The sequence below is a fragment of the Salvelinus fontinalis genome, chromosome 37, assembly GCF_029448725.1.
Source record: "Salvelinus fontinalis isolate EN_2023a chromosome 37, ASM2944872v1, whole genome shotgun sequence".
In the NCBI taxonomy this organism is placed as follows: domain Eukaryota; kingdom Metazoa; phylum Chordata; class Actinopteri; order Salmoniformes; family Salmonidae; genus Salvelinus; species Salvelinus fontinalis.
This window is the reverse complement of record NC_074701.1, coordinates 28,747,893-28,775,407: the sequence shown is the minus strand read 5'-3', so window position 1 is coordinate 28,775,407 and position 27,515 is coordinate 28,747,893. Positions and strand designations below refer to the sequence as shown.

General features: G+C 44.4%; 1 protein-coding gene across 2 annotated transcripts in view; it reads left to right on the top strand.

Annotated features, from left to right (window-relative positions):
* Positions 1-27,515, top strand: part of LOC129836477 (heterogeneous nuclear ribonucleoprotein L-like) — a 63,902-nt gene that overhangs the window by 22,317 nt on the left and 14,070 nt on the right. For both annotated transcript variants that reach the window (XM_055902725.1, XM_055902724.1), the window contains exons 2-6: positions 17,284-17,402; positions 19,121-19,358; positions 22,243-22,330; positions 22,575-22,669; positions 22,800-22,872. In XM_055902725.1, coding sequence (XP_055758700.1) covers positions 17,284-17,402; positions 19,121-19,358; positions 22,243-22,330; positions 22,575-22,669; positions 22,800-22,872 — 613 coding nt within the window. The remainder of the gene's footprint in view (positions 1-17,283; positions 17,403-19,120; positions 19,359-22,242; positions 22,331-22,574; positions 22,670-22,799; positions 22,873-27,515) is intronic.

Here is a 27,515-nt window from a genome sequence, read left to right as displayed (position 1 = left end):
AGGGGGAGTTCCGGACTAAGGGACAGCTCCGGACTAAGGACCAGTACCAGGGTAAGGGGCAGTACCAGGGTCAGGGGCAGTACCAGGATAAGGGGCAGTACCAGGGTAAGGGGCAGCACCAGGGTAAGGGGCAGCACCAGGGTAAGGGGCAGCACCAGGGGAAGGGGCAGCTCCAGGGTAAGGGGCAGCTCCAGGGTAAGGGGCAGCTCCGGACTGAGGAATGGCAGCTCCGGACTGAGGGACTGCAGCTCCGGACTGAGGGACTGCAGCTCCGGACTGAGGGACGACCCATGGCTGGCTGACAGATCTGGCTGCTCATGGCTGGCTAACGGATCTGGCTGCTCATGGCTGGCTAACTGATCTGGCTGCTCATGGCTGGCTAACTGATCTGGCTGCTCATGGCTGGCTGACGGATCTGGCTGCTCATGGCTAGCTGACGGATCTGGCTGCTCATGGCTAGCTGACGGATCTGGCTGCTCATGGCTAGCTGACGGATCTGGCTGCTCATGGCTAGCTGACGGATCTGGCTGCTCATGGCTAGCTGACGGATCTGGCTGCTCATGGCTAGCTGACGGATCTGGCTGCTCATGGCTAGCTGACGGATCTGGCTGCTCATGGCTAGCTGACGGATCTGGCTGCTCATGGCTAGCTGACGGATCTGGCTGCTCATGGCTAGCTGACGGATCTGGCTGCTCATGGCTAGCTGACGGATCTGGCTGCTCATGGCTAGCTGACGGATCTGGCTGCTCATGGCTGGCTGACTGATCTGGCTGCTCCTGTCTGGTTGGCGGCTCTGGCAGATCCTGTCTGGTTGGCGGCTCTGGCAGATCCTGTCTGGTTGGCGGCTCTGGCAGATCCTGTCTGACGGACGGCTCTAGCGGCTCCTGTCTGGCTGGCGGCTCTAGCGGCTCCTGTCTGGCGGACGGCTCAGTGGGCTCATGGCAGACGGGCGGCTTTGCAGGCTCATGGCAGACGGGCGGCTTTGCAGGCTCATTGCAGACGGATGGCTCAGATGGCGCTGGGGAGACGGATGGCTCAGATGGCGCTGGGGAGACGGATGGCTCAGATGGCGCTGGGGAGACGAGCAGTTCAGTCAATGCTGTGCAGACGGCAGACTCCTGCCGGCTGAGGCGCACTGTAGGCCTGGTGCGTGGTGCCGGAACTGGTGGCACCGGGCTGGGGACACGCATCTCAGGGCTAGTGCGGGGAGCAGCAACAGGACGCACAGGACTCTGGGAACACACAGGAGGCTTGGTGCGTGGTTTAGACACTGGTGGTAAAGGGCTGGAGACACGCACCATATAGCTAGTGCGTGGAGGAGGCACTGGTGGTACTGGGTTGGGGCGGGGAGGTGGCGCCGGAAATACCGGACCGTGCAGGCGTACTGGCTCCCTTGAACGCCGAGCCTGCCCAACCTTACCTGGTTCTATGCTCCCCGTCGCCTGACCAGTGCGGGGAGGTGGAATAACCCGCACCGGCCTATGTAGGCGAACCGGGGACACCATGCGTAAGGCTGGTGCCATGTACGCCGGCCCGAGGAGACGCACTGGTGACCAGATGCGTTGGGCCGGCTTCATGACATATGGCTCAACGCTCAGTCTAGCCCGGCCGATACGTGGAGCTGCAATGTACCGAACCGGGCTATGCACGCGTACAGGAGACACCGTGCGCTCTACTGCGTAACACGGTGTCTGCCCGTACTCTCGCTCTCCACGGTAAGTACAGGAAGTAGGCGCAGGTTTCCTACCTGACTTCGCCACCCTCCCTTTAAGGCCCCCCCCAAGAAATTTTTGGGGTGTACTCACGGGTCTCCAGCCTTGTCTCCGTGCTGCCTCCTCATATCGCCTCCTCTCGGCTTTCGCTGCCTCCAGCTCTTCACGAGGGAGGCGATATTCTCCAGGTTGTGCCCATGGATCTTCTTCCAATTCCTCCTCCCAACTCCAGAGATCCTGTGTAGGTATGTCCTGTTGCCGCCTTCCATGCCGCTTGGTCCTATGGTGGGTAATTCTGTCACGATCGTGTACTGGAGAGAATGAGGACCAAGGCGCAGCTGGATATGAATACATCTTCTCTTTTTTTATTTAAAAAGACGAAGATGAACACGACACGAAACACTTTAACAAAACTATACAAAACATAAACATTACCCATGTCACACCCTGACCTAACTAAAATAATAAAGAAAACAAAGAATAATAAGGCCAGGGCGTGACAGTTGTTTTTGACGCACTTTATCTTTGCCAGTTCGCAGTTGTAAATGAGAACTTGTTCTCAACTGGCCTACCTGGTTAAATAAAGGTGAATTTTTTATATAAAAAAAAAAGGTTGTGTGCAGTACTGTGGAGATAAGGAGACTGACTGCACCCTGAAAGTCGCAGAGCTGAGACAGTGGAACTCAGCCAAGTACAGTTTTAGATTTAAAACACAACAGGGGAACTACAATGACCAATTTCAGGTCACTCTGTCTGTCACAGGCGTACGTGTAAACGTTAGTCCTGACATCGTCATGGAGGGAGAGGAAGTCCGGATCTTGTGCGAAACTTCCTGCTTTCTGAACCTTAACTCTAATAACTACATCTTCTATAAGGACAGACTTCTTCTTCCCAGGCCAAACCAACACTGGGGTATCCTATATACCTTGGCCCAGTCAGCAGTGAAGATACATTCAGCTACTCCTGTGCATTGGTTGGCCTCGAGAATCACTGGTCCCTTGCAGCTATGCTCATTGTGAGATAACCTCCAAGGTCCACCACCGTGACAGTCAATGAAATATTGGAAGGCGGTGCAGTGACTCTGACCTGCAGCAGTGATGCCAACCCACCAGTGGAGAAATACACCTGGTACCAAAGGAATGAAACTGAAGTGACGGTTTTACAGGGAGAAACAAAGTTACACCAGTGTCAGTCTTGGGTACATTGACCAGTAATTCTGTGAGGCTAAGAATGAGATTGGAGCTCAGAACTGTACCTGGGACCTGACCACAGATGATAGACCAGTGTCTTGGCTCCTGTACTGGGGGTGGTGACTGTCCTGACTATTGGAACTCTTCTAGTCCTCAGCTACTACACACTGAACAGGAGAAACTGTTGAGAAAGTGATCTCAGATACACTGAGAGTCCATTATGTCAGTAAGGATGCCTTGAACGTCGACGTGTGTGAGAAGGAGAGCATAGATCATATCTACGCTGACACTGCTGAGTTCAATGACATACAGGATGAACCTGATGAGCATGATAACCTACAGGATGACACCTACACAGCCCTTCAGAAAGACCCTCGCCGCTCGGTGTATGATACTATTCCTAACAGAGAATCACCATAGAGCCTGAACTGAAGACCTATGGCAACAAACCAAAGACAGGCCTAACACCTTTTTCCCCTGCTATCACATTGACCTGTGTGGGATGTTTTCCAGACATTGACCTTTAATGTTTGAGTTTATACTGGACTTGAATAAGCGTGCTGAATTGTTTTGCCGTAGGCTACTGGCTACTGCTATTGTAAATTGTGTTAGATTATTTGGTGTTAGAGTTGATTGTTGCTTACTACACAAGATGAGGTTGAAAGAAACGTCATTAAATCACATGCATGTTTTCCTATTCTTTATATTAAATGAAATATATTAAAATATACCATTAGAGATTGCCACTTTCTTAATTACTGCTCATACTCTGGTAATTCTCTTTAATAAAACAATTGAAGCTTGTAGATCAGGCAATAACCAAAGCTATTCTATAGCTAAGATATCTAGGAATACATCAGCAATCGTGTAGACCTTTCAGTATTGTTAATATAATACTAAGGTGTTTCTAAGTCAATGAAATTTCAATAAATGTTTGCTGTTGTCACGCCCTGACCTTAGAGAGCCGTTTTATTTCTCTATTTGGTTAGGTCAGGGTGTGATTTGGGTGGGCATTCTATGTTTTCTAGTTCTTTGTTTTGGCCGAGTGTGGTTCCCAATCAGAGGCAGCTGTCTATCGTTGTCTCTGATTAGGGATCATGTATAAGTTGTCATTTTCTGTTTGAGTTTTGTGGGATCTTGTTTTCTATATAGTTTATTTGCCTTACCGAACTGTGCGCTTTCGTTTTCACTTTGGTTATTTTGTTCAAGTGTTTTTTGAAAATAAATATCATGAACACTTTCCACGCTGAGACTTGGTCCACACTTCCTCCTTTCGACGAGAGCCGTTACAGCTGTATGATAAGAAAAACATTTATTGACCTCTGGTTTATTAGCATACTGTAGTACTCTTCACAGTCATTTAATTGACGGCAGTTTTTTTATTAGCAGCTACACACACACACATATGTACACACATACAAAAATATTGTCCCTAACTGACATATTTTACCAATAACAAACATACAATTTTGAAACTTCAGAATGTGTTATGAATAAATGACATTTCAGAGTACATTGAGGGAGTTACTACTTTCAATAAATAAAAAAAGGCACACATTTTGTATGAGGTTTTCATCAGACAGATATACACTCACCACGCCCACCTCCCAGTACCAAATACCATAATGCAAGCTAATTGGTCACCTATCACAATACACTGCACCAGCCCTTTTCCTGTATGGCCTACATTTTTACTGCAGCCACTCTGAAATGTCAGCAGTGTGCTATAAATATCAGAGAGAGGGGAGAGGAACACACTCAGTCAGAGCAGCGTAGCAGAACACAGGGATGTTGTCAGAGGAGTACACACAGTGTAGGTATATATGGGAAGGAACACATATTCTGTCTCTCAATGCTCCTACTGGTGCCTTGTTCTCCCTAAACGGCAGTTGCTGCTGTCTGTGCCAGGGGGTCACCTCCCTCTGAGACTGTCGGGGTCTTAGTGAACAGCACAGACAGTAAAACACTGACACACACAATAGGCTAAGGAAATCAGCTCAGCAAGGAAGTGTAGTCCACCACCACATCATAACTGAGAGAGAGAAGAGAGAGAGGTAAAGTAGTGTAGAGACAGAAGTCATTTAACCTCATTTTTGCCCTGGTCACCTGTGTTGTAGTGAGGATTATTCAGAATTCGAGTGAGGAATGAGCTGGAATACAAGGCCAGTAGGCCACTCTCACACACCACTTTAACAAACACGGAAAAAACAGCACTCTGGGAAAATGAGTCTGCTGATGGATTGGACTGCCACTTAACCTTGCGCAACCATCTGCCCATGCCTACACACACAAACACATACAGACACACGCACACTTGAGTGGCCAACTGATCCTTGCACGCTAGGTTATTAGTATTTCCCTAAGAAGTGATGAGGAATGTTGAAATCCCAGAATGGGAGAGGAGAGGAGTGACTAAGTTAGAAAGCCCAGGAAACAGAAAGGAACAAGTTATTCCACTATTTCCATCTTAAAGCCACCTTATTCTATTTACCTGATTGTCATCAAATATCTGTCTCTAACCAGGTTTCCATCTAATCTTTTTATGCAAATAAAGTACACGTCGGATAAAAAATGTCACGATAGGCCTGATGGAAACAGAAAATGTGTCAGTAAACTTTCCAATCATCGACCCAAAAATATACGACAGACAAAAGTGGGATTTTGATGTGTCGGTAAAATAAATGATGTGAGAAATTTCAGTGGAACTGCTTATATGTGCAAAAATTGATATAATAAACCAACTTGGAGTCACGCGGTAGACATGTTTTGTGGTCCTCCCACTATGACTCGTCGGGAAAGCATGTTGTTTATTAGGCTACAGATGAAATACATTATGATGAACTTCACAGGGTGGTGAAAGTGCAAGGTGACGATCTTGATGCTCCTTTCCCATAAACATCGAGGGTCTTATTCTGATGGCATGATCATCGATGCTTGGCTTCCGTTTGACAAATAAAAATAATTGTGTTCTCTTGTCGATAATAATCTCATCATGTACTGCAGGTAGGCTATACCCACACTGTCTGCGAGCTGTTTGCTAGAGTGCACATGCCCATACCAGAGTGGGCATACTCGCTCTATAAACCACACATTTTTTTTGAGAGAAAACCATGAGTAGAGTTGAAAATGCGATGGAAACCCATTTAACTTGTTTGTTTTTTTATTCGCATCGATCAGCATGTCACCAGAATAAGACCCTCAATATTTATTGGACAGGAGCATCAAGATCACCTTGCACTTTCACCAGCCTGTGAAGTCCATCATAAATTATTTCATCTGTAGCCTAATAAACTCTTTGGTTTCCTGAGTCGTAGTGGAAGGACCACATACCATACCATTGCATTACTCCAGGTTTATTTCAATATAATGGTTATTATATCAATATTTGCTTTGTGCATAAATGCGTTTCATTTAATACATTTTACAGACACAAAAAGATCCCACAATGTCGAACAAACAAATGATCTGTCGGTGTAGTGGGGTAATATTGGATATGTGTGTTATACACCTCACATGCAAGAATAAGCAATTAGCCTATTAAAATGTTTATCTGACTCCATAAAGATGATTAAAATATGCAAGAGACTATCGTTGATTTAGCGTAATAGGCAATCAAGAAATGTCTGAGAATAGAATTCTAAATACAGTTGAAGTCGGAAGTTTACATACACCTCAGCCAAATACATTTAAACTCAGTTTTTCATAATTCCTGACATTTAATCCAAGTAAAAATTCCCTGTCTTAGGTCAGTTAGGATCACCACTTTATTTTAAGAATGTGAAATGTCAGAATAATAGTAGAGAATGATTCAGCTTTTATTTCTATCATCACATTCCCAGTGGGTCAAAAGTTTACATACACTCAATTAGTATTTGGCAGCATTGCCTTTAACTTGTTTAACTTGAGTTAAACGTTTTGGGTAGCCTTCCACAAGCTTACCACAATAAGTCGGGTGAATTTTGGCCCATTCCTCCTGACAGAGTTGGTGTAACTGAGTCAGGTTTGTAGGCCTCCTTTCTCGCACATGCTTTTTCAGTTCTACCCACACATTTTCAATAGGATTGAGGTCAGGGCTTTGTGATGGCCACTCCAATACCTCGCCTTTGTTGTCCTTAAGCCATGTTGCCACAACTTTGGAAGCATGCTTGGGGTCATTGTCAATTTGGAAGACCCATTTGCGACCAAGCTTTAACATCCTGACTGATGTCTTGAGATGTTGCTTCAATATATCCACATAATTTTCCTTATGATGACATCTATTTTGTATTGCACCAGTCCCTCCTGCAGCAAAGCACCCCGACAACATGATGCTGCCACCCCGTGCTTCACGGTTGGGATGGTGCTCTTCGGCTTGCAAGCTTCCCCCTTTTTCCTCCAAACATAACGATGGTCATTATGGTCAAACAGTTCTATTTTTGTTTCATCAGACCAGAGGACATTTCTCCAAAAACTATGATCTTTGTCCCCATGTGCAGTTGCAAACCGTAGTCTGGCTATTTTATGGCGGTTTTGGAGCAGTGGCTTCTTCCGTGCTGAGCGGCCTTTCTGGTTATGTCGATATAGGACTCATTTTTACTGTGCATAGAGATAATTTTGTACCTGTTTCCTCCAGCATCTTCACAAGGTCGTTTATTGTTGTTCTGGGATTGATTTGCACTTTTCACACCAAAGTACATTTATCTCTAGGAAACAGAACGCGTCTCCTTCCTGAGCGGTATGACGGCTCCATGGTCCCATGGTGTTTATACTTGGGTACTATTGTTTGTACAGACAGATGAACGTGGTACCTTCAGGCATTTGGAAATTGCTCCCAAGGATGAACCAGACTTGTGTAGGTCTACATTTTGTTTTCTGAGGTCTTGGCTGATTTCTTTTGATCTTCCCATGATGTCAAGCAAAGAGGCACTGAGTTTGAAGGTAGGCCTTGAAATACATCCACAGGTACACCTCCAATTGACTCAAATGATGTCAATTAGCCTATCAGAAGCTCCTAAAGCCATGACATAATTTTCTGGAATTTTCCAAGCTGTTTAAAAGGCACAGTCAACTTAGTGTATGTAAACTTCTGATCCACTGGAATTGTGATACAGTGAATTATAAGTGAAGTAATCTGTCTGTAAACAATTATTGCAAAAATTACTTGTGTCATGCACAAAGTAGATGTCCTAACCGACTTGCCAAACCTATAGTTTGTTAACAAGAAATTTGTGGAGTGATTGAAAAACGAGTTATAATGACTCCAACCTAAGTGTATGTAAACTTTCGACTTCAACTGTACAAGTATTATTTAATTACTTTGTAAAATGAATGGATTCACATACAAGGCATGAAACTTAATTTACAAAGCATTAGCAAGCATTACAAGGCCTTAATCTAGGCATGATCAGAGAGAGAGAGATAATGAAACCGTGACTTGTGCCATGACCCACAGCTCACAGGAGAGAATCTCAACCGGTGCAGGTCAGGAACAAAAAAGAGAGAGCGACAATTCATCTAAGACCCTTTTATAACATCTGAGTTGTTGGTCAATAGCATTACTGTAAAGTTAACCTCCAATCAGATATCAGACCTACGTGATGTAATCACATCAGAACCTCTACTGCTCAGAGGTGTGACAATGGGGTTTGGTGAGATCAACACAGAGAATGTTGAATTCCTAAGACACAGAGGAAATTCTTGCATAAATTGTAAAGGGTCACTTCTGGGGTTGCCCTACATCAGCATTTATAAAACTGTACCGAAACTTGGTATTTCCAACAAACCTGTTTAGATTTTTTTTTTTATATGCGGTATGACTTTACTCACATTAAAAATGGGTATGGAAACGTTATACACTGTGATATATTTTGAATCGCATTATGCGTTTTCAGAGTCTGCAGGGACTGAACCATTTGAAATTAACCTCATTTTGGAGACAGACACTTCTAGAAAGTATTTTAATCTCACTGCCTTGTCTCTCTCTTTGCACGGGCTGTAGTCTCTCTCTTTCGCTCTCTCCAATTGTATAACTAAACCTTACCTCTCTTTGACCCCCTTTCTTTAAAGTCCCAGTGGAGTCAAAAACATGATTTTCCTGTGTTTGATATACACTGAACACAACATGCAACAATTTGAAAGATTTTACTGAGTTACAGTTCACATAAGGAAATCAGTCAATTGAAGTAAATTCATTAGGACCTAATCTATGGATTTCACAAGACTGGGAATAAACATATGCATCTGCTGGTCACAGATACAGTACCTTAAAAAATGTAGGGGAGTGGCTCAGAAAACCAGTCAGTATCTGGTGTGACCACCATTTTCCTCATGCAGCGTGACACATCTCCTTTGCATATAGTTGATTGTGGCCTGTGGAAAGTTGTCCCACCCCTCTTTAATGTCTGTGTGAAGATGCTGGACATTGGTGGGAACAGGAACACGCTGTCGTACACATCGATCCAGAGCATCTCAAACATGCTCAATGGGTGACATGTCTGGTGAGTATGCAGGCCATGGAAGATCTGGGACATTTTCAGCTTCCAGCAATTGTGTACAGATCCTTGCGACATGGGGTTGTGCATTATCATGCTGAAACATGAGGTGATGTCGGCGGATGAATGGCACAACGTTCTCGTCACGGTATCCCTGGGCATTCAAATTGCCATCGATAAAATGCAATTGTGTTTGTTGTCTGTAGCTTATGCCTGCCCATACCATAACCCCACTGCCACCGTGGGGTACTCTGTTCACAACGTTGGCATCAGCAAACCACTCGCCCACACAATGCCATACACGCTGCTTGCCATCTGCACGGTACAGTTGACACCGGGATTAATTTGTGAAGAGCACACTTCTCCAGCGTGCCAGTGGCCATCGAAGGTGATCATTTCCCCACTGAGTGGACTTTTATTGTCCCCAGCAAAAGGCACACCTGTGTAAGGATCATGCTGTTTAATCAGCTTCTTGATATCCCACACCTGTCAGGTGGATTGATTATCTTGGCCAAGGAGAAATGTTCACTAACAGGGATGTAAACAAATGTGTGCACAAAATTTGAGAGAATTAAGCTATTTGCGCGTTTGGAAAATTTCTGGGATGTTTTATTTCAGCTCATGAAACATGGGACCAACTCTTTACATGTTGTGTTTAGATATTTTTTCCGTGTATATTTCCACACTCTGAGGTTGGAGTAATACTGTGCAATTAGTCACACTTAAATTAGTTAATAGACCAATAAGAAGGAGTTCCAAACCTCTCTGCCAGTAACAGGTACTTTTCCATTTTCCCCTTCCAAACTCAACTCAGACCAATCCCAGACAGCCCTAGCTAAATTCTTGCTTGAGAAATTGCTCTTTGCTAAGAGGCATTTTTTGTTTCTTTTTGACCATTTTAATTGAAAACAATCACAGTGAGGTACTTCCTTCTTACCCCAAAATGATTTGATATTAAGATAAAAACATCTGCATTGGACCTTTAACTCCATCTGCATCACTCCTTTTCACTCCTTTGCTTGCATTCTCTCTTAGTGCTGTCTTTTGACTTTCAACCTCCCCGTTCTGCCTATTTTCCTCTTTCTCTGCCTGGCTCTCTCTTATAGACTGAGTGGAATAGGACATCTGAAAGGGCAGAGTGGGATGTTTTTGTTGCACTATAGGGATGGAGAAGTTGTACTGCCACAGCAGACAGAGATAGGTGTTTGAAACAGAAGGGTGAGCTTTAACACTATGCTCAGTGGTGTAAAGTACTCCAGCAAAAATACTTAAAAGTATTTCTGAAGTAGTTTTTTGGGGTATCTGTACTTTACTATTTATATTTTTGACAACTTTTACTTTTAATTCACTACATTCCTAAAGAAAATAATGTACTTTTTACTCCATACATTTCCCTGACACCAAAAAGTACTCGTTACATTTGGAATGCTCAGGCAGGACAGAATTATGGTTGAAAACATGCAAATGTCAATGTCATCCCTACTGCCTCTGACCTCATTCCAAGGTGGCTTAGCAGTTCAGACGTATTTTTCCGTATTGTCGTGTCGTGTCCTGTATATATATATATTTACACCTTTTCTTCACATATCTTTTATTTATTTTATTATCCAACAACTCAACTACAAAAGCTTTCCTGCAAAAGCTTTCCTGCAACCCGCTTCACCAATTACAATAAGTATTATTTACCTCAATCTGAAAATCCATCGTGGAAGATAGCCAGGGGCTAATTCAGAAGCTAGCCTGAAAGCTAACCAGAAGCTACTCCGATAGCTAGCCAGAAGCTAATCTGTAGCTGCCCCGAAATTAGCCGGTTTGCTGGCTAGCGTTGGTGTTTCAGCTGCCCACGTTTTGCGGTCATCAGCTATTCCTTTAGCTCGATAATCTACCGGCACTTTTGTGCAACGCGACTCGGACCGGAGCATTCCGGGACTTTTTTTCTCTCAGTTTCCCCGGAATCCAACCGCAGGCTCTGGACACTTGCACCTTGATTTCGCAGCTAGCTAGCTGCATACCGTGTGACTATTGGCTTACGTCGACCCCGGAGCTAACTCAAATCATGCTGGAGCTAGCCAGCTGAGGAGTTCCATCACCATCCGGACCCGTTTCTTTGTTGCTGCTGCAGATACGGAACCCCACCGGGCCTTCACGACTGACTGCCGACATTATCTGCCCGAGGGATTTATCCAACCGGCACCTCCGTCCCGACATTACCTGAACGCTCATCTGAGGCCCGCTAATCGTTAGCTGTCTTATCGGCTGCTATCTGAACAAAACTCCACTACACGGAACCTACCGACAGAAACGAACGAGGTATCTACAAACAGACCTCCATCCTATGCTGCTACCGATAGCCATATACCCGGCCAGCTGTCTGGATCGCCACGACCCCAACCAACCTCTACTCACTGGACCCTTATTGATCACTCGATTAAGCTTGCCTCTCCTTAATGTAAATATGCCTTGTCCATTGCTGTTCTGGTTAGTGTTTATTGGCTTATTTCACTGTAGAGATTCTAGCCCTGCTCTCTATACCATATCCAACCCTGCAGTTCCACCACCCACATATGCGATGACATCACCTGGTTTCAATGATGTTTCTAGAGACAAGATCTCTCTCATCATCACTCAATACCTAGGTTTACCTCCACTGTATTCACATCCTACCATACCTTTGTCTGTACATTATTCCTTTAAACTATTTTATCGCCCCCAGAAACTTCCTTTTACTCTCTGCTCTAGTAGCTCTAGGCGACCAATTCTCATAGCTTTTAGCCGTACCATTATCCTACTTCTCCTCTGTTCCTCTGGTGATGTAGAGGTGAATCCAGGCCCTGCAGTACCTGGCTCCACTCCTATTCCCCAGGCGCTCTCTTTTGATGACTTCTGTAACCGTAATAGCCTTGGCTTCATGCATGTTAACATTAGGAGCCTCCTCCCTAAGTTTGTTTTGTTCACTGCTTTAGCACACTCTACCAACCCGGATGTTTTAGCCGTGTCTGAATCCTGGCTTAGAAAGACCACCAAAAATTCAGACATTTTTATCCCCAATTACAATATTTTCAGACAAGATAGAACGGCCAAAGGGGGCGGTGTTGCAATCTACTGCAAAGACTGCCTGCAGAGTTCTGTTATACTATCCAGGTCTGTTCCCAAACAATTTGAACTTCTACTTTTAAAAATCCACCTCTCTAAAAACAAGTCTCTCACCGTTGCCGCCTGCTATAGACCACCCTCTGCCCCCAGCTGTGCTCTGGACACTATATGTGAACTGATTGCCCCCCATCTATCTTCAGAGCTCGTGCTGCTAGGCGACCTAAATTTGAACATGCTCAACACCCCAGCCACCCTACAATCTAAGCTTGATGCCCTCAATCTCACACAAATTATTAATGAACCTACCAGGTACCACCCCAATTCCGTAAACACGGGTACCCTCATAGATATCATCCTAACAAACTTGCCCTCCAAATACACCTCTGCTGTTTTCAACCAAGATCTCAGCGATCACTGCCTCATTGCCTGCATCCGTAATGGGTCAGCGGTCAAACGACCTCCACTCATCACTGTCAAACGCTCCCTGAAACACTTCAGCGAGCAGGCCTTCCTAATTGACCTGGCCGGGGTATCCTGGAAGGATATTGATCTCATCCCGTCAGTAGAGGATGCCTGGTCATTTTTTAAAAATGCCTTCCTCACCATCTTGAATAAGCATGCCCCATTCAAGAAATTTAGAACCAGGAACAGATATAGCCCTTGGTTCTCTCCTGACCTGACTGCCCTTAACCAACAGAAAAACATCCTATGGCGTTCTGCATTAGCATCGAACAGCCCCCGTGATATGCAACTTTTCAGGGAAGCCAGAAACCAATATACACAGGCAGTTAGAACAGCCAAGGCTAGCTTTTTCAAGCAGAAATTTGCTTCCTGCAATACAAATTCAAAAAAGTTCTGGGACACCGTAAAGTCCATGGAGAATAAGAACACCTCCTCCCAGCTTCCAACCGCTCTGAAGATAGGAAACACTGTCACCACCGACAAATCCACTATAATTGAGAATTTCAATAAGCATTTTTCTACGGCTGGCCATGCTTTCCACCTGGCTACCCCTACCCCGGACAACAGCACTGCCCTCCCCTCTGCTACTCGCCCAAGCCTTCCCCATTTCTCTTTCTCCCAAATACAGTCAGCTGATGTTCTTAATGAGCTGCAAAATCTGGACCCTTACAAATCAGCCGGGCTAGATAATCTGGACCCTTTCTTTCTAAAACTATCTGCTGAAATTGTTGCCACCCCTATTACTAGCCTCTTCAACCTCTCTTTCGTGTCGTCTGAGATCCCCAAAGATTGGAAAGCAGCTGCGGTTATCCCCCTCTTCAAAGGGGGGGACACCCTTGACCCTAACTGCTACAGACCTATATCTATCCTACCCTGCCTTTCTAAGGTCTTCGAAAGCCAAGTCAACAAACAGATTACCGACCATTTCGAATCACACCACACCTTCTCCGCTATGCAATCTGGTTTCAGAGCTGGTCATGGGTGCACCTCAGCCACGCTCAAGGTCATAAACGATATCGTAACCGCCATCGATAGGAAACAATACTGTGCAGCCGTATTCATTGACCTGGCCAAGGCTTTTGACTCTGTCAATCACCACATCCTCATTGGCAGACTCGACAGCCTTGGTTTCTCTAATGATTGCCTCGCCTGGTTCACCAACTACTTCTCTGATAGAGTTCAGTGTGTCAAATCGGAGGGTCTGTTGTCCGGGCCTCTGGCAGTCTCTATGGGGGTGCCACAGGGTTCAATTCTTGGACCGACTCTCTTCTCTGTTTACATCAATGATGTCGCTCTTGCTGCTGGTGATTCTCTGATCCACCTCTATGCAGACGACACTATTCTGTATACTTCTGGCCCTTCTTTTGACACTGTGTTAACAACCCTCCAGGCGAGCTTCAATGCCATACAACTCTCCTTCCGTGGCCTCCAACTGCTCTTAAATACAAGTAAAACCAAATGCATGCTCTTCAACCGATCGCTGCCTGCTCCTGCCCGCCTGTCCAACATCACTACTTTGGACGGCTCTGACTTAGAATATGTGGACAACTACAAATACCTAGGTGTCTGGTTAGACTGTAAACTCTCCTTCCAGACCCACATCAAACATCTCCAATCCAAAGTCAAATCTAGAATTGGCTTCCTATTCCGCAACAAAGCATCCTTTACTCATGCTGCCAAACATACCCTTGTAAAACTGACCATCCTACCAATCCTCGACTTCGGTGATGTCATTTACAAAATAGCCTCCAAAACCCTACTCAATAAATTGGATGCAGTCTATCACAGTGCCATCCGTTTTGTCACCAAAGCCCCATATACTACCCACCACTGCGACCTGTACACTCTCGTTGGCTGGCCCTCGCTTCATACTCGTCGCCAAACCCACTGGTTCCAGGTCATCTACAAGACCCTGCTAGGTAAAGTCCCCCCTTATCTCAGCTCGCTGGTCACCATAGCAGCACCTACCCGTAGCACGCGCTCCAGCAGGTATATCTCTCTAGTCACCCCCAAAACCAATTCTTCCTTTGGACGCCTCTCCTTCCAGTTCTCTGCTGCCAATGACTGGAACGAACTACAAAAATCTCTGAAACTGGAAACACCTATCTCCCTCACTAGCTTTAAGCACCAGCTGTCAGAGCAGCTCATAGATTACTGCACCTGTACATAACCCATCTACAATTTAGCCCAAACAACTACCTCTTTACCTACTGTACTTATTTATTAATTTATTTGTGCTCCTTTGCACCCCATTATTTCTGTCTCTACTTTGCACTTTCTTCCAATGCAAACCAACCATTCCAGTGTTTTTTTGTTTGTTTTTATTTTACTTGCTGTGTTGTACTCCATGGCCTTTTTATATTTTTATTTATTTATACATATATCTGTTTGCCTTCACCTCCCTTATCTCACCTCACTTGCTCACATTGTATATAGACTTATTTTTTTTATTTTTTTCACTGTATTATTGACTATATGTTTGTTTTTACTCCATGTGTAACTATGTGTTGTTGTATGTGTCGAACTGCTTTGCTTTATCTTGGCCAGGTCGCAATTGTAAATGAGAACGTGTTCTCAATTTGCCTACCTGGTTAAATAAAGGTTAAATAAAAAAAAATAAAAAAAGATCTGGCGGACTCACTAAACACAAATACTGCATTTGTAAGTTATATCTGAGTGTTGGAGTGTGCTCCTGGCCATCCGTAAATAAAATGATAAATAAAGATAGTTTTGGTTTGCTTAATATAAGGAGTTTGATGTTTAACTTTAACTTTTTACTTTTACTCAAGTATGACAATTGAGTACTTTTCCCACCACTGACTCTATGCTCCACAAGCACCTTGTCCATTGGGCATAGGTCTTGGCCATTATTCCTGCATGTCATATATTGAATGGGAATGTAACCATATTCATATTACTATCACAGAGAGATGGATTCCCGCCCACTACTGCTAGAGAAAGCCAGCTAAGCCCCACCTAGTTACATCCTGAGCCTATAAGATCACAGAGCTAGTGTAAACATCGCTCTGTTGCTAAAGCCTGAAATAGAGACTCATCGGACATTCTCCGAGCACGCCATGGTTTTTCGTCTAAATATTTTATCTTGCCCATGCATTTGGTGCCCCCACCACACCCAGCTAACTTTCTGCATTTCTACACATTTTGTCATGAGACTAAGATAAAATGTTGCAGTTTCAAGCTAGCTAATTTCTTGCAATTCTACACATTTTACCATGAGGCTGAGAGAACATTTAGCAGTTTTAAACCAAATCTCCTGCTATTCTACACATTTTACCATGAGGCTGAGAGAACATTTAGCAGTTTTAAACCAAATCTCCTGCTATTCTACACATTTTACCATGAGGCTGTGAGAACATTTAGCAGTTTTAAACCAAATCTCCTGCTATTCTACACATTTTACCATGAGGCTGAGAGAACATTTAGCAGTTTTAAACCAAATCTCCTGCCCACCTCCCCAAAAAATCTGTCCCTCTTGCACCCTTGGCACTAATGGAACTTGACTTGCAAACCCTTCACGTCAGGGCCTCCCGATTGGGGCAGTGGTCTAAGGCACTGCATCACAGTGCTAGCTGTGCTACTAGAGATTCTGGGTTTGAGTCCAGGCTATGACGCAGCTGGCCGCGACCGGGAGACCCATGGGGCGGCGCACAATTGGCCCAGCGTCGTCCGGGTTAGGGGAGGGTTTGGCCGGCAGGGATGTCCTTGTCCCATTGCGCACTAGCGCTTACTGTGGTGGGCCGGGCATAGTGCACGCTGACACAGGTGTATGGTGTTTCTTCTGACACATTGGTGCGGCAGGCTTCCGGGTTAAGCGAGCATTGTGTCAAGAAGCAGTGCGGCTTGGCAGGGTCGTGTTTTGGAGGATGCACGGCTCTCGACCTTTGCCTCTCCCAAGTCCGTATGGGAGTTGCAGCGATGAGACAAGACTGTAACTAACAATTGGATACCACAAAATTGGGGAGAAAATGGGTAAAAATTACAGATAATAACATTTTAAAAACTGAATTTCAGTCGGGAATCCTTGAAGCGACCCATCCTCTCATTCATAGATGTACTTAAAGGTTCTCACAAAGAGGGGTACAGTCCCAGTTAGGGAAGGTAACCTGTACTGGAGGTCATCCATTTTGAGCTGCAGTTAAATTATTCAACCTGAAACCTCCTCCCTACATCCAAACTTTTCAAAATGACTCCTATTTTAGATAGGTATTATACAGGACATGGCACTTCAGTTGTTATATGATTTAATACAGTCGATTTATGATCAACATAACCTCTGCCGCTATTCCAGTATTGTGTGTTCTAGTCTCTAACCAATGTTGTTTGTGTGTGTTGCAGGACAGTGGGGAGGACTCCCATAGGATTGCACAGTCCCCAGTCGTCCATGTCAGGGGGCTGTGTGAGGCTGTGGTGGAGGCTGACCTGGTGGAGGCCCTTGAGAAGTTTGGACCCATATGGTATGCACCCCACCCCTTAAGCCGCCTACACATTTTTGTACTGTGTGACATATTACCACTTTTTTTAAACCATGCCTATCTTTATTTCCCAAACACAATTCAATCACAATAGCATTTTGCTCTTTTAATCATTTTAAGCATCTAACAAACACTTTTTAAAAGACTTTTAACATAGGCCAGACCTTGTTGTTACCTCCTATCCCAGGGATTTCCTTGCATTACACCTGGGATGTAGTGATGAGCGATTAGCGCTTTTTGAGGTTGGTTCGGTTTGGGTTTGGTTATAAAAAAAATATCATGGTTAAATGCACTATGCATTATGTGGGTTGAATGCTGTAACACAGAATAAAATTATTAATAAAAGTCCCATGATGGTAGTGACTGCCCATTACTGCTTTTTGGAATTCAAATAATTGAACAGATTTTGCTCAATTAGTTGTTTAAAAAACTAAAAATAACATTAATTTCGTTAATCACTCAGCACTACATTTCAATTTGCTCAACCATTGGCACAACTTACCCCAAGGCAAACATTTTGACTATATTAGCCCACACAGCTACAAGGCTACACTTTCATGCTAGGTTTAGGAGCTTATATAGACCTCAACTGACGTATAGAAACAATCTTAAAATGATCTACATTGGTTTAGATACAAGCATCATGAAAACTCTAACACAATGAATTCATTTGACTTGGTGAAAATGCGTTTTTTGGACCTAAGTTGCGTACCACTCTTTCCATATGGTTTCTTCCTTTACAGACTCCATGAAATGATGACCTCTTAAATATTTGGTAAAATGATTTTCTGTGCATATTTTCCTATGTTTAACAAAACGATGGGATAAATGCCTTTTCGTTATGAGGTCTAACAAGGGGCTAACTTACCGTTTACCCGGGGTAAGTTGTGCCAAGAGACCACTTTTTTTGGACAAGATATGTTCTCAAAACTGTAACGGTTACATGAATTCTGATTATTTCCATGTATAAACAACACCCTGAAATTTGTATATTTCTTTGTTAGAAAGAATAATATGTTTCCCTTGACGGAGTGATGCTGAATGGAAAAAATTGCTCAGATTACCCCACTCTCCCCTACCTCACAGAGACCTTGAGTAACAGAGAGATCTCAGTGTGACTCAGGCTCCTTATGTGGTGCAATATTCATTAACATCCCATCAACCCTAAGAGAGCTGTGGAAACAGCATACGACAGCATGGGTAACCCACAACATAGGGACAATCTACCGTACCATGGTAACTGTAGAAACTATGGTAACTGTCCAATTAGACCAGCACTGCCCACAGTATTGTCACAGCAGCAGTTTCTCCCCTCCTCTGTTTTGTGTGCTTTTGTGTTGAGCCACTTTAGGCTCAGTGCATCTATGATAATTTTTTGAAGGTAATATAAACAAGAAATAGATACAGCAGTTTCCTTTCTGCTAGAATTGTTTGACAGTTGCCCAAAACCTCACAATTTGACTAGGAAATGTTTTACAATCCAAACTTGCAGTTTAAATTCTGTCAGTTCAGGACATGGGTTCTCATTGGGGAAATCTCAAAGAGACCCTCTTCCCAATAGTGCTCTCTTTATGGCAGTACGGTAGACAGCAGGGAATAGGGTGTAATTTGAGCCTCAGTCCATTTAGAGTAATGGACACATTTTCCACTCAGTCAATTGAATTCTAATGGGCTTCCTTGTTGTTCTGTGTTGATGGCAGCTATGTGATGATGATGCCCTTTAAGCGGCAGGCGCTGGTGGAGTTTGAGATGGTGGAGAGTGCTGATAAGTGTGTGGCGTGTGGCAGTAGCGAGGCCGTCTACATCGCAGGCCAGCAGGCCTTCTTCAACTACTCCACCAGCAAGAGGATCACCCGCCCCACCAACTCAGACAACCCCAACAGTGGCAACAAAGTCCTGCTCCTGTCTATCCAGAATCCCCTCTACCCCATCACCACGGTAATCAGTGCTGAAAATACATACTGTATTATACATTAGAATGATCAAATATATGTAATATATGCCATTTAGCAAACGCTTTTATCCAAAGCAACTTACGTGTTCATTCATTTTGCGTATGGGTGGTCCCAGGAATCATACCGACTATCCAGGCATTAAAAGCACCATACTTTATCAACTGAGCGACAAAGAACCATTACCACAGTGGCAGTTATTAAGTCGCTCTGTGCCACGCCCCTTGTACTGTATGTATGCTATTCTCTCACCTTGGTAACAGTAGCTAACGAGAGTCCTTGATTATTGCCCATATTATCAGTAGTCAAGTGAATATATGAATCGAAAGCATTGTGTATTATCATTTTTTTACTCTTTCTTGCTCTCTCACTCCTCTATATCTCAATGTTATCTCTCTGTCTCCCTCTCGCTCCTAATGTGAGCTGACGGGCTACATTTAGAAAGTAGTGTTTTAAAGCATCCTCGGGCTGTTTCAAGGTTTATTTCTCCCGGAGTTTGCATATCCCCCTCCCCCTTGCTCTCTCTCTCATCTCCCCCTGCTCTCTTTCTGCCTTTCTCCCTCTCAGGTACTGATAGATAGAGAGGGATCTCAGCGGGGCGTCTGTAGATGTGTTCAGATAGCATGTGTCTGATGATTAGAATACCAGGAAGCTCACATATATCAGTCTTCCTCAGATATGGATGAACAAATAGGCTGAGAAAGCATCCAGCACTGCTTCCCTGTGTCTAATTCCAGCTGAGCATAGAGGAAATACAATAGTTATGCACGCTGGTCATGGATAGGGTTGAATTGTCTTATTATTGAGTCAAACATAGTCTGATTAGCGAGACACAGTCACTGTGCTAGAACATACAAGCATTATGGAAGAATGAACACACACACTAAAGGACTGATTGATGTATGCACATAGATATACACTCACTCTTATAGATAGACATACAATGCCATACTAGAGTGTCTTATATCAAGACCAATGGAACTTTAAAACGGAACATATAGGTTCCTGCATCCAGATTGCTCTTGCTATTATATAATTGTGTAATGGCACAGGAGGGGATGGCTGCCGTTTTACGGGCTCCTAACCAACTGTGCTTTTTGCTTGTTTTTTCACATTGTTTGTAACTCATTTTGTACATAATGTTGCTGCTACCGTCTCTTGTGACCGAAAAGAGATTCTGGACATCAGAACAGCGATTACTCACCTCGAACTGGACAAAGATTTTTTCTTTAATGAGTCCGACGCGAAGGATATACTGCTTTGTTGAGACAAGGCCCAAATCCCCATCATCCGCGAAGAAAAGACGGAGAAGGGAAGGGGGGGGTCTTGTAAGAATTTGCAGACGAGTAGGTAAACCACCACTACTCTCCGTATTATTGGCCAATGTGCAATCATTGGAAAACAAACTGGACGATCTACGATTAAGACTATCCTACCAACGGGACATTTGAAACTGTAATATCTTATGTTTCACAAGATGTGGCTAAACGACGACACGGATAATATAGAGCTGGCTGGCTTCTCTGTGCATTGGCAGAACAGAGCAGCTATGTCTGGTAAGATGAGGGGCGGGGTGTGTGTCTATTTGTCAATAACTGCTGATGCGCAATGTCTAATATTAAAGAAGTCTCGAGGTATTGCTCGCCTGAGGTAGAATACCTCATGATAAGCTGTAGACCACACTATCTACCAAGAGAGTTCTCATCTATATTATTCGTAGCCGTCTATTTACCACCACAAACCGATGCTGGCACTAAGACCGCACTCAACGAGGTGTATAAGGCCATAAGCAAACAAGAAAATGCTCATCCAGAAGCGGCGCTCCTAGTGGCCGGGGACTTTAATGCAGGGAAACTTAAATCTGTTTGACCTAATTCCACCAGAGGAAACAAAACTCTAGACCACTTTCACTCCACACACAGAGATGCATACAAAGCTCTCTCTCGCCCTCCATTTGGCAAATCTGACCATAATTTTATCCTCCTTATTCCTGCTTACAAGCAAAAACTTAAGCAGGAAGTATGCACGCTGGTCATGGATAGGGTTGAATTGTCTTATTATTGAGTCAAACAGAGTCTGATTAGAGAGACACGGAAGTGGTCAGAGGATGCGGGTGCTACGACTGTTTTGCGAGCACAGACTGGAATATGTTCTGGGATCCATCTAATGGCATTGAGGAGTATACCACCTCAGTCACCGGCTTCATCAATAAGTGCATCGACGACGTCGTCCCCACAATGACCGTACGTACATATCCCAACCAGAAGCCATGGACTACAGGCAACATCTGCACCGAGCTAAAGGCTAGATCTGCCGCTTTCAAAGAGCGGGACTCTAACCCGGATGCTTATAAGAAATCCCGCTATGCCCTCAGATGAACCATCAAACAGGCAAAGCGTCAATACAGGACTAAGATTGAATTATACTACACCGACTCTGACGCTCGTCGAATGTGGCAGGGCTTGAAAACTATTACGGACTACAAAGGTAAACACAGCCGCGAGCTGCCCAGTGATGCGAGCCTACCAGATGAGCTAAATGCCTTTTCTGCTTGCTACGAGGCAAGGAACACTGGTACTGGTACCTGAATATAGTCTCATTGTTGTTATGTAATTTTCTTGTGTTACTTTTTATTTATTTTTTACTTTAGTTTATTTAGGAAATATTTTCTAAACTCTATTTCTTGAACTGCATTGTTAATTAAGGGCTTGTAAGTAAGCATTTCTCGGTAAGGTCTACTACACCTGTTGTATTCGGCACATGTGGCAAATATAATTTGATTTGATTTGATTGGAGCTTTTATCTTCCGTCTGCAGCCTTGGTGAGAGCTGACTAAAACATTTTCTCTGTCTCCCTCTGTTGTCTCCAAGGACGTTCTCTACACCGTCTGCAACCCCATCGGCAGTGTGATGCGCATCGTCATCTTCAAACGCAACGGCATCCAGGCCATGGTGGAATATCCTTTCTGTCTGGCTGGCTGTCTGGCTGACAGGCTGTCTGGCTGTTAGGGTGTGAGTGTTAGGGGTGGAGGGTGAACCAATAAGAAAGGTATCCCCAAGTCAAATTATTCAATGAGCATAGACTTGTTTTTGTTGATGGGTTTAGAGGTTTTATAACTTCTATCCGGGGACTTGTAATTGTGAATTGAGGATTGAGGTTCGTTGGTTGTTTTGCTGTTGTCCTTAACTTGCCCTCCTCACATTTGAGTCCGTCGAGTGTGCTCAGAAAGCTAAGGCTGCTCTCAATGGAGCTGACATCTATGCCGGCTGCTGCACCTTAAAAATTGAATATGCAAGGGTAAGTCTATATTCACCACACGCAATCACATATATAATTCTTAGCAAATAGATTGTGTTTAAAACACCAGAGCACTTCCTGATGATCAGCCTCAGCATGCAAAAACATATCTGTTGTTTCCCCCCTGTAGCCAACTCGCTTGAACGTGATCAGAAATGACAACGAGAGCTGGGACTACACAAAGCCTTACCTGGTCCGAAGAGGTAACAATCTGCTCCTAGTTCTGTAGGCTATGGAGCACTCTCATTGTGTAGAAGCTGCTGTGTTAGGACTAAAACCTGCAATATCGGGCTGTCAGAGAGTCCATGGGCAGCCTGCAGGGCAGAGTCAGGTTTTTCTCCCTCTGGCTCAGTAACTCAAATTTGTTCAGGCTGCAAACAGAACAGCAGGAAAGGAGCGGTAAGGATATCAAATAAGTGTGGCTCTTTCTCTCTTTTCATTCCTGCAGGCTGTAGATAAATCAGATCTTAGCTGTTGGAGAGAGAGAGCGACAGAGAGAGGAGAGAGAGAGAGAAAGACAATTTGTCTTGAGTTTAGTCTGCATCAGCTAAAATGAAACAGATACTTGGCGATACTTCTCTATATCCTCGCTAACGTTGCTAAATGTGAGACAGCGAGATACTGAGTCAGAGGCTGATGTGGGTACGGTGGGTTTATCATTGTATGAGGAATGTTACAGTAGCACAGATGCTGTTTGAAAAAAGAGCAGAGATATGGCCCTGTTTATGTGAAGTCATCATTGTCACTGTAGCGCACCTATTGGAAGGTGTTTAAGGACCAGAATGGACCACAGACCTGCAGTCAACCAAGCCAACACAAGATCGACCCACTGCGCGTCCTTCTCCAAGCAACACACTCTCACATCCGTCTCTCACAAGCCTGCACCTGCCGCCCATGGGAATAGAGAGAGAGAGAGAGAGAGAGAGAGAGAGGGATGGACGACAGGCTGACCCTGCACAACAACATGCATCCATCTTCACCCAAACCTCAAGAGAGAGGGAGAAAGACTACTCATTCATCCTGACCTCATGCAACCTCAACATCAACACGCCCAGGAGAACCCGCCAGTGCCACCTCATGGCTGGAGGACTGACTGCTTTTAGACTGGACCTATTTTCTTCTCTTGCTTGCATCCTGATCTTATTCAGTCAGTACTCTGACTGGCTAAATCCCTTTATATCCCCTCACCAAATGACCAGTAGTAGAAATATTTATGTATTAGTGTATACAATCCCTAGTCTGGACATTGGAACATTTTTTATTTATTTTATTTCACCTTTATTTAACCAGGTAGGCTAGTTGAGAACAAGTTCTCATTTACAACTGCGACCTGGCCAAGATAAAGCATAGCAGTGTGAACAGACAACAACACAGAGTTACACATGGAGTAAACAATAAACAAGTCAATAACATGGTAGGAAAAAGAGAATCTATATACAATGTGTGCAAAAGGCATGAGGTAGGCAATAAATCGAATAATTACAATTTAGCAGATTAACACTGGAGTGATAAATCATCAGATGATCATGTGCAAGAAGAGATACTGGTGTGCAAAAGAGCAGAAAAGTAAATAAATAAAAGCAGTATGGGGGTGAGGTAGGTAAATTGGGTGGGTAGTTTACAGATGGACTATGTACAGCTGCAGCGATCGGTTAGCTGCTCGGATAGCAGATTTTTAAAGTTGTTGAGGGAGATAAAAGTCTCCAACTTCAGAGATTTTTGCAATTCGTTCCAGTCGCAGGCAGCAGAGAACTGGAAGGAAAGGCGTCCAAATGAGGTTTTGGCTTTAGGGATGATCAGTGAGATACACCTGCTGGAGCGCGTGCTACGGGTGGGTGTAGCCATCGTGACCAGTGAACTGAGATAAGGCGGCACTTTACCTACCATAGCCTTGTAGATGACCTGGAGCCAGTGGGTCTGACGACGAACATGTAGCGAGGGCCAGCCGACTAGGGCATACAGGTCGCAGTGGTGGGTCGTATAAGGTGCTTTAGTAACAAAACGGATGGCACTGTGATAAACTGCATCCAGTTTGCTGAGTAGAGTATTGGAAGCTATTTTGTAGATGACATCGCCGAAGTCGAGGATCGGTAGGACAGTCAGTTTTACTAGGGTAAGTTTGGCGGCGTGAGTGAAGGAGGCTTTGTTCCGGAATAGAAAGCCGACTCTAGATTTGATTTTGGATTGGAGATGTTTGATATGAGTCTGGAAGGAGAGTTTGCAGTCTAGCCAGACACCTAGGTACTTATAGATGTCCACATATTCTAGGTCGGAACCGTCCAGGGTGGTGATGCTAGTCGGGCGTGCGGGTGCAGGCAGCGAACGGTTGAAAAGCATGCATTTGGTTTTACTAGCATTTAAGAGCAGTTGGAGGCCACGGAAGGAGTGTTGTATGGCATTGAAGCTCGTTTGGAGGTTAGATAGCACAGTGTCCAGGGAAGGGCCGGAAGTATACAGAATGGTGTCGTCTGCGTAGAGGTGGATCAGGGAATCGCCCGCAGCAAGAGCAACATCATTGATGTATACAGAGAAAAGAGTCGGCCCGAGAATTGAACCCTGTGGTACCCCCATAGAGACTGCCAGAGGACCGGACAACATGCCCTCCGATTTGACACACTGAACTCTGTCTGCAAAGTAGTTGGTGAACCAGGCAAGGCAGTCATTAGAAAAACCGAGGCTATTGAGTCTGCCGATAAGAATATGGTGATTGACAGAGTCGAAAGCCTTGGCCAGGTCGATGAAGACGGCTGCACAGTAATGTCTTTTATCGATGGCGGTTATGATATCGTTTAGTACCTTGAGCGTGGCTGAGGTGCACCCGTGACCGGCTCGGAAACCGGATTGCACAGCGGAGAAGGTACGGTGGGATTCGAGATGGTCAGTGATCTGTTTGTTGACTTGGCTTTCGAAGACCTTAGCTAGGCAGGATGGATATAGGTCTGTAACAGTTTGGGTCCAGGGTGTCTCCCCCTTTGAAGAGGGGGATGACAGCGGCAGCTTTCCAATCCTTGGGGATCTCAGATGATATGAAGGAGAGGTTGAACAGGCTGGTAATAGGGGGTGCGACAATGGCGGCAGACAGTTTCAGAAATAGGGGGTCCAGATTGTCAAGCCCAGCTGATTTGTATGGGTCCAGGTTTTCCAGCTCTTTCAGAACATCTGCTATCTGGATATGGGTAAAGGAGAAGCTGGGGAGGCTTGGGCGAGTAGCAGCGGGGGGGGCGGGGCTGTTGGCCAAGGTTGGAGTCGCCAGGTGGAAGGCATGGCCAGCCATTGAGAAATGTTTGTTGAAGTTTTCGATTATCACGGACTTATCAGTGGTGACCGTGTTATCTAGCCTCAGTGCAGTGGGCAGCTGGGAGGTGCTCTTGTTTTCCATGGACTTTACAGTATCCCAGAACTTTTAAAGTGCATTTCTCTCTGTCTTCAAGCCTGTAGAGAAAGCCTGTATTCTGTTAAATCAGACAATAAGATACACACCTATGCTCTGTAATCTACTTAAATACCAAATTGACACTATCTTCTTCTATAAGCTATACTTTACATTATAGTATTTCTGTCAATGTCAATGTGTTGAAATGCCTATTTTAGCAGAGAGAAAAGTTTAGATAATAATTATTGCATGCACTGTTAATGGAAGCACATTGTGTGGATGAAGAGAGTCACAGTTCCTTTTATGATTGTTTCAACTCCCTAGTAAAGTCCCAGCTCTGTGAGACCTGGAGTCCCTCTATCAGAGGTCCAACTTCTCTATCTCCATCTGAAAGTCACCGCTCTGTGAGACCTGGAGTCCCTCTATCAGAGGTCCAACTTCTCTATCTCCATCTGAAAGTCACCGCAGTACTCAGTTCCTGTTAGCTCCTGCCCAAGTCAAGCTCTGCTGATAAGTCATAGCTCTATCAGCTAGAATGAAGTAACCCAGACCTCTACTCTATCTATCATCTGGTCTGCAGCACCTTCTGATACAGAACCCATTTCCCTGGCATTGTGGAACAGGTGTTAACATGGTGTTACAACGTGTTAGTACTTGATGCTCTACCAACTGCAACAACAAAGTGTCTGTTTTACATCCCAAGGGGACCAGCCAGAGAGGCTCTCTGTGACATCACGTCCCCTCTGAGACGCTTTAACCGCAGCAGGGTTCATATTGCTGTAGCCTACAGCAAAGATCTTAATTTGAGCCAGTTTGCTACAGCAAGAAAATAATCCTGCAGCAATAGCAAATGTGAATTATTATGTGGATTATAATATATGGCTTTTTTGTAGGGGTTGATAAATAACAAACATCAGAAGCCTGAAATACAGTACAAGTTTTACATTTCCTGCATTGCAGGAAAGTTCTCCAGCAACAGGGTGATCAAATTAAGATCCAAATTAAGATCCTACATCTGTAGTAGGCCTCCTCCTCAGCTATGACCCTTACCCCCTGGCACCTTTGTAGGAAATAGCATTCAGCTTGGGTGGGGTAATAACTAGCCCTTTACACTGAAAATCTAATGGACCATTTCCCCAAAAATGTAGAAAGTCAGTCAAGAAGAGAAGCAGCGCTTTCATTTTCTTATCAGCTCAGCAGGGAAATGATGATTGCCAAAGCAAATCTCTGGTAGCTTTTGATTTGATTAATTAGGATCCCTAACGGTGACAGCTAGTCTTACTGGGGTATGACATATAACAAAAAAGACATTACAGACAAAATACTTTACAATTTACATACATTTAAAAACATTAACATGTAGTGTGTGTGTGTGTGTCTGTGCGCGAGCATCTATCAGTTACACATACTGTACATGTCAGTACATACACACAAGTAGGTCACATAGGGAGAGGCGTTGTGGCGTGAGGTGTT